This window comes from Crocodylus porosus, unplaced genomic scaffold (assembly GCF_001723895.1).
Source record: "Crocodylus porosus isolate Cpor-Errol unplaced genomic scaffold, CroPor_comp1, whole genome shotgun sequence".
In the NCBI taxonomy this organism is placed as follows: Eukaryota; Metazoa; Chordata; order Crocodylia; family Crocodylidae; genus Crocodylus; species Crocodylus porosus.
Window position 1 is genome coordinate 37,114,244 of NW_017728911.1, and position 11,507 is coordinate 37,125,750.

The 11,507-nt window shown below is 42.6% G+C and overlaps 1 protein-coding gene across 3 annotated transcripts in view; it reads right to left on the bottom strand.

Moving 5' to 3' along the window:
* DENND4A (DENN domain containing 4A) overlaps nt 1–11,507 on the bottom strand; it is a 99,807-nt gene that overhangs the window by 16,779 nt on the left and 71,521 nt on the right. For all 3 annotated transcript variants that reach the window (XM_019533834.1, XM_019533832.1, XM_019533833.1), the window contains 6 exons: nt 10,818–11,024; nt 10,599–10,727; nt 10,166–10,310; nt 7,840–7,956; nt 4,800–4,949; nt 2,150–3,237 (listed from right to left, as the gene is read on the bottom strand). In XM_019533834.1, coding sequence (XP_019389379.1) covers nt 2,150–3,237; nt 4,800–4,949; nt 7,840–7,956; nt 10,166–10,310; nt 10,599–10,727; nt 10,818–11,024 — 1,836 coding nt within the window. The remainder of the gene's footprint in view (nt 1–2,149; nt 3,238–4,799; nt 4,950–7,839; nt 7,957–10,165; nt 10,311–10,598; nt 10,728–10,817; nt 11,025–11,507) is intronic.

Sequence of the window (11,507 nt, forward strand, 5' to 3'; positions counted from 1 at the left end):
ATCCTATGACCCCAGCTGACTTCCTGCCCTTTGGGCGGGGGGCTGGACTCGATCTTCCAAGGTCCCTTCCAGCCCTAATGTCTATGAAATCTGTCAACACAAGCTTTCCTTTGGTTCTCTAAAGAGTGCAACCACAATCTTGTTCAATAAAAGAACATACATTAAATATAAACTGCATTTGCTCCAAATGGGGACTGGACAAGGCAGGCACACCAAACATTATTAGTAAAAAAATTAAACTACGGAGGGGCAACAAATGTTGTGGAAACTGCAACTGCCAATGATTTTTCTAACCTTGCGCCAAGGGAGAATTTTTATCATTCTGGACTATTTCTCACTTTAGGATCCTCAAGAATCTTATTTTTTCCCCTGATACTGCATGCAAAGCACCCCTCTAAGGTGTCATCTTTCTGGCAGGGGAATTAATCAGATCCTTTTCCAAGCCCATCAGTGTTGTTCCTTAATTAGTCAGGGAGATTACTGAAAATGGATGTGTGTTACTCAATTTCCTCCCTCTCCAGGGCTCATCCTGCTGTTTTTACTGTACCTTCAGATTCTGAAACTCTCCCCAGAGGAAGAAAATGATACTATCCTCTCATTACCTGAAGGCACTCTGAACCTATAGTCGACAAGCTTTCTAGACCACAACTGCTTAAAATGCTTCAATCACTAATGCTTTGATCCAGGACAATAAAATCAGGTTCTGGCAAATCTCAACCATTAGGTATTTTATGTACATCTTGATGCACATCAGCCAAGAAGAGCTTTGCAACACCTAAAATTCAATGTTTCAGTCTTCGTAGTAGGCCTGTGCAAATAGGGGAATATTTGATTAAGATTCGGCTGATTCGGAAGACAGTGATTTGATTTGGATCACTGTACCAAAATCGATTCAGCCGAATTGACTTCAGAAGGTTTGGTGCCAATTTGAAGAGATTCAGTGATTTGGATCCGCCGGAGAGATGCAGGCACAGCTGGGCAGCAGCTCCAGCTGTGGCTGCCTCTCCCTGGGTAGAGGAGCCACGGGCACTTTTTTTTTTAAAGGAAAAAAAAGCCCCACACTCACCGGCTGTAGCAGTGGCGACTGGGGCCTCTGGACACTTGTGGTAGAACCCCCTCCCCCGCCACACAGTGCAGGGCAGTGGGGTTTGCCCACCCCCAATCTGGCATCCACGTGGCAGCTGCCCCATGGCACGGATGCAATGCAGCTCGACAGGGCTCTACACACTTCCTGGAAGCTGGGGTGACACGTGGAGCGTCATGGGTGACATGTGGAGCCACCCCAGCTCCCAGACAGCGTGCAGCGCCCTGCCGAGCCATGCTGCACTCACACTATGGGGCAGCTGCTGCGTGGGTGCCAGGTGGGAGAGGTGATCCCCACTGCCCCGTGCTGCACAGGGGAACTCTGCCACGAGCCCCCAGAGGCCCGATTGCCGCTGCCAGAGCCGGTGAGTGCGCGGGGCTTTTTAAATGATTTTTTTTTCAAGTGCCAGGAGGCTGGGCGAGGTGGGGGATGAGGATGGGGCTGGGCAGGGCAGCCATGGGGACTTCTCCCGCAGCTCTTCCAGTTGTGTCTGCCTCTGCCCCAGCACTTGGAGTGGGGGCTCTGCCCTGCCACTGCTTGCCAGCTGGCACAGGGGACATGGGATGTGGGTGCAGCAGCACTGGAAATGGGGGCTTTGCCCCCTTCTGCCTGGAGCAAGCCATGCCCGCATCCTGCCCCCTTCCCCCGCCTCAGCTGGGCAAGCAGCATGGCAGAGACCGTGCTCCCCTGCCCTGGCTGAGCAGTTTGCCCCAGCCCCAATCCCTCCCTCTCCCACACCCCTTCCCTCCACCAACCCCAAAACAGACGTACCAGTTGGAGACAGCTGTCAGCTACCTGCTTAGTCTATGGCCGAATCGCCGAAGTGGCCAAATTTTTTTGGAAGCTTTTCTGAATTGATCTGGATACTCTGAATCAATTTGGAGCTTTTAATTGATATCCCAATTCAATTCGGATTTGGAGATTCGGTCTCCGAATCGGGCTGAATCTCCTCCGAATCAAATCAGCTACCGAAGCTTTGCCTAGCCCTACTCTATAGCTTCTGAGCCCTTTCTTCACAGATTTGTCCTTCTTTAAAAAAATATCTAAAAGTATCTGAAAACGTACCTTGGAGGATGAAGCATACATAGCAAACTTGGAACACCACTTGCTAGCCTTCTCCGCAACCCCCTTCCCAGCAGAAAACATGCTGCTTTTTAGAACATCAAATGTGGGGGTTAAGAGTGTATCTAAGTTGAAGGAGGGTGAAGATACTAGAGCTAAAGTGCCAGCCATATCCTGAGACTGTTCCCTTGCTGGACTGTTTGGAGAATAAGCTGGAGAGGACCAGAGCCTGTCCCTTGCCCGTGCTTCATGTTTAGGATGATAACTCCTGGATTTGGTAAGACTTGGCCTGGGGGAGTTCTGGGGAAGGCTGGATCTTCTACAAGGCTGGGCTGCCGTGGGACTCTTCTTACTAGTAGTTTTGTCCTCATAAGTCTTTTGCAAATCAATGCTCGGTGTGCGGCTTGTCAAAGGGCTGCTCATGTTATTCATGTACATTACTATTTCTTCAGCTAAATCTCGCCTCACAGATGGGGTTGAAACACTTCTGTCATCGTCTTCCTCATCCTCCTCTTTCTGCTGTTCTGTCTCAGCCACCAGCAGGGATAGGGGATCAAATCCAGTTTCAACATCTGTTTTTTCAATTGGCTTAGCTGGAAAGCTACTGTTCCGTTGCAGCCTCTTTAGTTTCTCAGTAGAAGATTTTACTGTTTTAGGCTCAGGTTCAGCATCCAAGTCTTCGAGATCAAAGATAACGGGAGACTCCATTTTGTCTATGAAACTGCCGTCAAAAGGTGCATCCTCATCACTGGATTCCTTCTCCAGACTCTCTCTCTCGGAGCCTAATGATGACTTCCTGATGTCGAGGGTATTTGGCCTTATGCTTTTCTGGAACACATTGGATAGGATTTTTGCATCAGCTCCTAATTTTTCAACAATCTCTCCAGGGCTTGCTTCCTGATTAATCCTGTTGATCATGAGCCCCATGAGGGCATCTCCACTCAGATTGCGGTTCCTGCTTGCCCATGCCATCTGTTTTAGGTCAGATTCCACTGCGCTTTTATGTCTCTTTCTTAAGGTTTTACTGTGGATAATTTCTGCTCCGTTGGCATCTTCAAAAGAGGACGTGAACAACAACCCTGCTGAGGTTTCTGGAAAACAAGTCAAGCAAATTACTTTATTTTTACTCCATAACAAGAATTTGATAAAATTACAAAAAACCTTTAATGTACATATCTGTCAGTGTTCATACAGCTGACAGTCTGACCATGGGCTGTTCACTGTGCCTCATGTGAATGAGGGGTGGGCTGGTTCATTTGCAGAGGAACCAGGCCCAGCTGTTCACACGTGCAGCTGTGGAGATGCAGATGGAAATGTTCTGGACACCATCATTAAGATGCTCAGACTGAACATCCTTCGCACCAACAGGCTGGGCCTTCTCCACGAGGCTCCTTCAATGCAGTGCAGCCATGTTTTCCTTGCACCAAATGTTCACCTCTAGACCAGCAAATGGGGCTTCAGAAGGTGGAGGAGGACTTGTACTCTACACAATAAACACAGCTTTCTCCACTACTTCCGATCTACAGATGTCTATGCTCTGAAGCAGCTAGAAATTAGAACGAAAGGATGCACTCAATGTGGACTTATAGAAAAAACCAGGGCTGTGTGTCAGAGAGGCTGTAAGTCATAGTATCCCAAAGCTTTCTGCACACAGCAATAAATAATTTCTTAGACTCTCAGCCTCATTTGGAGAAAGTCATTTAAAGAATGGTTTGATATCTGAGGTCAATAAAAACAACCTTTCCAGATGGCAAACCATATTGGTGTTTTCTAATATGGTGGATTATAATAGGGCCAAGGAGAGAAGGCTCAAAGTCAAAGAGATCTTTTTAGCTTTGCCACACCACGAGAATCCAGAGACCTGAAACCAAGACATATCACACTATGTCAAGCACAGCTGATACTGCTAGTATAATTAGATTTGACATCACTAAAACACTTGTAAAAGCAGTTGAAGCTTCATTTAATTTTACTAGCTGTGAACCTTTAATAGGCGGTCACAAGTGAGAGCCAGAAGAAAACAACATTTATTGAATTTTGAGAGGAAAGACGAGCAGAAAAGCCAAACAGGAAAAAGAAAAATTCTGGAAATTAGATCATAATATTAAAAAACGATTTCTGCTTGAACCAAGCATTTATAGACACGTGGCCCAATCTAACTCCTGCTGAAGAAGATGTTAAAAAGCCTTTTGTTTATGTTAGCTGTCACTGGATCCCCTTCTATTTTTGGCCAATAAAGTGGCGAAGGTGGCAGAGTTGATGCCATGCTGCAGGTGCGGAAGAGAACTGAGGCTGTCTTTTCTGATGATCACATGTGTGATGGCATTTGAACAGAAAAGCTTCTATGAAAAGCTTCTATACCTCCATGATCCGAGTCCAAAGCAGCATTAAAATGATCTTTGAGAGGAGGACACAACAGCGTTCAGGACAGTTGCAGTGAGAGGAGCCAGTAATTAGCATACTTAAAAAACAAATGAAACAAATTAGAACAATACGAATAAAAAGCTAGACAGGAGAACTGTTAATACTGTGCGCTCTAGCCCATTCTGAATTACAAAGAAATAAAGCCAGCAGCGAAGTAACTCCAAAATAAATAATGATTTATTAAAGGGGCACAAAATGTCAGATGTGAAATATATCAGTCTGAACTCACCAGTGCCCATTTCTCCTGGCGTGCTGTCAGACTCGTCAATGGGACCATTGAGCCGGACGATGCTGGAAGCAGGTTCTGCACTACTGGAATTTTGATAATTTAGCTTAGAAAGGCAGTCGCCGCTTCCTTTTGCACTCTCTGCCTCAGATACTGCATACAAAAAGAAAATATATACAGGTTAATGAGCTGGGAGGTAAACTCAGCAAAATTTTCAAATCTGGGCATTTTTCCTGCAGGAAAGATTAACTGAACAGCAGAATGTGGTGATCTGTCCAGCTGCACTTGACTGAGATGCGGGAGACTGAAGACGCATGGATTTGTGTGTGGGAATGTTTGACAAGATTCCTGCATGACAAAAAGCTAATTATACTATAAATTATATATTTTAGACAAATTCAGTGGTGAGAGCCCCATCAAAATATGATTTGTCATCATTTTTCAAGACCCCAAAACTCAATGAAAAAAGATAATTTGGTAGAAAACTCTGGCCTACATTAAACAAAAAGTCAAGCTCAGTGATAAGGATGGTGCCTTCTGGGTGTATTAAGATCTATGAATATGGAACAAAAGCAGACTTTCTAGCAGCCAGCTCTATTCTCTACTTTCTATGTGCAATTTTAGAATTGCTCAAATGAATTTTGATTTTTAGTCCTTTCCTCCCCAAAGACTAGCAGAAGTTTTGAACAGTAGGTCTCCCAATAGCAATAAAATCTTAGCATCAAATTTGTTGATGTAACAAACACATTTTAATAACGTACTATTAGGTTTTAATTTTGCTTAGTGACAAAGAACAACCCCCTCTTCCCCCTGGATAAAAGCTTAAAATAAAAACTCCTGTATTTTGTTTCAAAGAAAAACAAAAATGCTTAAATATTTGCTCCTACAGCAGAAACCAGGGAGAAAAGACTTCATAAAACATATCCATTTGAAAACTGGATGAATGTCTACCAAAAGTAAGAGTGGCCAATACATTTGACCATAACTGATGGAGTTGTTAGAGGTACAAAGTCTGCTTTTTATTGCTGCTGAGTACCTACAACCCTCGGTGAAATAAAAAAGACCTATAGATTCTCTCTATATATTACTGCATTATCCACTGCCTTGCTTTCGCAGTTCAGGATCACTGTAACATTGCTTTCATTTATTCAGCCAAAAAAATCGAAAGGTCTTCATACTGTATTAGCTATAAAAGTTGGAATTAAATGTCTTGGTAATATTCCAGGTGCAATTCAAGTTTTTCTGCCTCAAGCAAAAATACAGGTTTTTGACTTTTATTCATTTTTTATTTGAGCAATGGTGAAATAGATAAAAAAAAATCATTTATCCGCAAGGGAATTAAAACTAAGCTATTTCAAAAGACTTGAAAATTCATCACTTGAAGAAGCAAAAGGAAGCTGATGTTTCTAATGCATATTTGCTTTGCTAAACATTCAGCTCAGTCTGTTTGACAATAAAACAAGTTGACAAAGCAGCACTGCACTAAGCAAGAATTGCTTCTCTTCCATAATCCTTCAAGCATAGAGCCTGAGCAATCTGGGTTCACATGACAAAACGCTGGTGTTGGGGAGGACAAGACAGAATCCGCCCACCTATGATCCCGTCTCCCCTGCAGGAGTTTTTGGACTACTGGCCCTGTCTCAACGAGGATACAGGGACTGCCACTGGCCCTCACTTCACGAGAGGTAACCAAGCAAATACGTACGGGTACAGTTCTTACAAGCATCTGTGGGTACGGGCTCATTTTCTGGAAAGGTGCATCATGGCGTCATACACAGAACAGGTGACTGCGCATCTAGCAAGGAGCTCAAGAGTGCTTGCACTCAACTGAATATTTCCAACAGGTGAGACAACCAAAACATGGTCAGCGAAGTTAGTAGCACAGCTAGAGGACTCCAATGGGACCAGCCTTACCCAGGCAGTTCCATGCCTGTCGCTCCTATTTTTCAGTTTCTGTTTATCTTTTGCTCTTAACTTCGAATTTTCTGGTTTTCTAAAGGTTTGCTTTTTTAAATCCCTCTTAATTTTTTTTCCTTTCTAAAAACTGAGATTTTTTTTTTTTTTTTATTTAATCTTAATCCCATGGTAGCATTTTTGGTCTGTTTCTAAGAAGCTAAAGAAATACCTTCTAACTATAGACCATGTGGGGTCACTGGCTCCCTCTGGAACATCATCCCAAAAAGAAGCAATAGAAGAGAATTACCACATTCACCACTCCCAAGCTTTCTTACGGGTTTAGGATGGCAGTGAATGCAAATCTTGTGATGAAGGGTCTCAGAATTCACCTCTCTGGATTCCTCCTAGAGATTAGGAATTGCACAGAGTTGCTTGGTTATATTTGTGGAGAAGTGGGGTCTCTCTGGAGCTTGTGGCCTAAAATCAGGATTACAAAGTACACTGGATACTTGAACAAGCTGCATATTTCTTTTATTTGCAATTCCTTATGCAAGCTCTAAGGGAAATATTGTGGATCTCCCTTCAGGACCGACTCCCATCATTTAGGAGTCTTGTAGCCCTACCCATGTTGGCTAAAGAACACGGGGCACTAAGAACAGAGCAGGTCAGCATGGATTGCTCAAAGCCTGCACAAATCGACGTGTGGTGCTAAGGAGCTGCAGTGAAAATGCTGTTACTGTGACAATGCTCAATGCACAACTTGGCAGGGGTATCAGACCAAGTCTTGAGGCCTAGCTGAGTTATGACATCACAAAAGAATTAAAAACATAGAAGCAATGAGATCTTAGCAGTGTATGGGGCAACCAGCCCTCTAAAATCGCTTATCCACTTTGCCTGAAAACTTCCATGCAAATCTACCCCTTACTCATAAGGCCAGGCCTATAAAATGGTAGGTATATTGCTTTAGATTTGGTGAAGCTGCACAGACTGAGAAAAACATGAAAATAAACTGTTTGTGGAAAGCTTGCATTTTAACCTCAATTACGGAAGACACTGGCAGCTCTCAACTACACTATCGCATACTGGGTGTCAGAGTATCTACATTTATCTACAATGAACTGAATATCAACATTTATAAGGTACGTACAAGAACTGGAATCACTCTCTTTCTTGTCCTCTTTTTGTTCTTGGTTGTCTTCAACAGAGGGTTTCCCTTGCCTAACTTCTTCTTTAGATGAGTTACTTCCAAGATCTGAAACTCCTCCTATTATAATGAGAAAATTGACAGGGTGAAGAAAATGAAGGATGTCATGCCAGGAAACAATGCGTCAGAGAGCAAATGGTATACATCAAACAACAACAACAACACTGCTTCTTTATTCAACACATTCCACTTGAAAATTTAGCACTATATCATAAAACTTGCCAGGGACTTTCACAAAAAGTATTATCTGCCTCCTGCATATTTGGTTGCAACAGCATTTATATAAATTACGCCCACAAAGATCAAAAGGGAAGGCTAAAACAAACAGTCAGCTTGCAAGAATGACTGTTAAACATTCTCTTTCCCTTCCAACTCATTTGTTTAGAAAGTTTTGCATTAGCAAAATTTTGTTTGACAAAAAAAACCCCAAAACCCAAACTCTTTCAATCTTCTGGAGGTATGCTTAGACATTATTCCATTTTACAGCAACATTTTTTTCAATATTGAAGAGAAATCTCACATTTTTGTTTTTAAACAGAAAAGACACTTTTAAAATAATGAAGAAATCAACTGAGATTTTATTCACACACAAAAAACCCAACACCTCTTGGGAAGTCTAGATGACTACTCTGCAATACTGAGAGGCAGAATTCAGAGAGCAACACTGGGCTGAAAATGGCTAATGTAGCTTTGGTCGAGTGAGTTCAAGAAGCAAACTCAGCAGGAATAGAAAGAGCATGGACTGACATTTCAAACAGCTCTCCTGCCCCAAGGTTGCCTAAATTATTGGCATCATATGAAAGGAATAACTTGAGCAAGTGGGAAGTTTGTGTTTGTCCTAGATAAGGAGGTAAAGCTGTTTTGATACCACTTACAAAATAAACTCTTTGGATAAGGACAGAGGGAAGGGATAATGGAACCTTAAAAGCAAAGAGATGGTGAAATTCTGACATCATATTAGAAAATTTGGAAAGATCCAGAAACTAATAAGAGCTGCTCAAGAACGTTATATAGTCACACTTATGGAATATAGCAGTCCCATCTTGAGCCGAGGCATTGTTCTTGAGAACACTGTACACCTTCTTTCCCACAAAAGAGTAATTCAGGAATATAAAATAAAACAGCCCCAATAATTCTCTTTCTTTTTTAACTGGTAAGTGTACAAAATGCTTGAATCACACACATCATCCTTGATGCTTTCTCTCTTTTGAGTCTGTCCTTGGGAGGCTGTTTTCTTTTAAATAGTTAGAAAACAGCTAAATTGTCTACATATCTTTGGTTTGCAACCCCCACCCCCCAAACAAAACAAAACAAAACGAAAACAACCCCCCCCCCCAAAAAAAAAAAGATACACAACAGTAAATGGTACAATTTGGATGACCTGCAGGTGCAGGACAAATGTCTCATACCATCCTGGCTGGAGAGACTTTGCAGGCCTCATCATACAGTAAACTGGGACTGTTATTGTCATGAATCATGGACACTGGATCATTATATCATGTGGTTCACCGGAGGCCACAACAGCTGGTGGTAGGCACTGGATGCGCCACCTAGATAGATGTGTGGATATTCACTAGAGGCGCAGCAATACATCGGTCCGACATCGGATCGGCACCGATACAAGAAAATTGACGGTATTGGAAATTAGCCTGATGTGGTCAATAAATAAAGTTGGCTGATAAATGCCCTTGCATACACACAGCCACAGGACATCATGCAGCCAGCAAGAAGCACGGCCCGGCAGCTTGGAGAGCTGCATGCAGCTGGTAAAGTCTGCTGTGGTGGAAGGGGAGGAGGGAGGGGGTGGGGCTGGGCCTGGGGCATGCACTGCCCAGCCAGGACTGTGTGCAAGATGGAGACGTGGCTCATCCAGGGGGGGCCAGCTCCCTCTGCTGCGTGCACCCTGGGAGGGCGTAGCGGGGCATGTGCCCCCAGATCTGCGTGGGGGAGCGGGGAGTTGCAGCTGTTATTACCCAGAGTATGCAAGCACACACAGACAATGCCTACCAAAGATACTACCTTAGGTTGAAACTATACTGACGTTATGTAAAATATGCCGCATTCAGAATTGAACTAATAAAAACGTAATGAAATGAAGACACTGAAATTTGCTATTTTATTTGTAAGACAGGAAGCAATTCCTGCTCCTTTAAACATTTTAATGTTATATGTAATTTCCAAGAAGCCATTCAATTCTATGATGGCAAAACCTGCGATACGCAAGTTGCTTACCAATGAAAAGCAATATAAAAGTGAAGGAATACTTTACCAGAGAGAGCAGCACGTGGTATGTTTGCAGGTAGCTTTTTCAGAGCTCTTTTAAATTGTGCAATGCCTAATACAACATTTCGTATCTTCATCCATAGGAAATAACCACCTCTATTGCTTGAAGGCCAAGTGCTTTCCAAAACAGCCTAGTCAACAAACAAGGTAAAATGAAGTGATCATAATGAGTCCTTGCTTGCTGCCATAGATCTGTTTAAGATTCATAATGTAAGGACAATCAAAAAGTGGTTGAAATAAAACTGGGCAAAAAACTGTGTTGAAGGAGTAAACTGCCAAATGTTCCAAAATAAAGACAAAGTAACTTACTCTACCTGATTCTTTTATAACTGTTCTTTTAGCAAGATTTTACTTGCTATTTAGTTATGTTTAATTATATAAGATTACATGAGCCTACTTTCCTGCTACAGAACATGTACCTTATTATAGTAACCATAGGTAATAGCATTAGGATCAACTCCAGCTTTTTTCATTTCAAAAAGGACTCGCACTGCAAGCACTGGCTGGCCATACTGTCCACAAAGTTGCATAAGCACCCGGTAACACACCTGCAAACAGACATGAAAGAACAATGGTTAATTTATAATCTAATGGATACACATCTCCAAACAAAAACCACAGGATATTCTTTTTTTTACCTCATCAGGTGGGTCTATCTTTTTGGTATGCATTTTTCGTAGCACATCATACGCAGTCCTCAGAGCCCTGACTTTTGAATGGCACACCTTCACGTATGCCGGAAGGCAGATAAACCACAGGCCATAGCAATGACGCAGCAGGCACCTGGACCACATCTGAGGGATGGAGGAGTACCTCTTAGCAATCTTATGAGCTGACTTTATTTCCTGTAAAGACATGACCAATTAATTTTATATTCGTATCTTTATAACATACACACACTTTTAAAATGAATCAAATACTCAAGAAAGAGAAACGTTAATGAGCAGTCTGGGATACTGACAGCAGTTGCCGCCCAATCTTCCTCATATACATTTCAAAAAAAGATCATAACTTTTTCTCCCCATTAATTTTCAGCATAAATGAGGGCTTTAGGCTCTCTCTGCACAGGATATGTCTAGACATACTGAATCTTAAAGAACTACAGAATCAGGGGTACAGACAAGCGAGAAAAGCAGCATTAACACCAGGGGCTCAGTTCTTATCCAAGATAAGCAAAAATGAATCTTGTAGAATTGGCTCCTATGGAGTCAGTGGCTGCACATGAAGAAGCTATTTACCTCTCTCAGATTTTATACTAAGCTACAGAGGTCTTCTATTGCATATGGAAACTTGATCTAGTCCGTAAACAAATCATAGTCCTTACACAC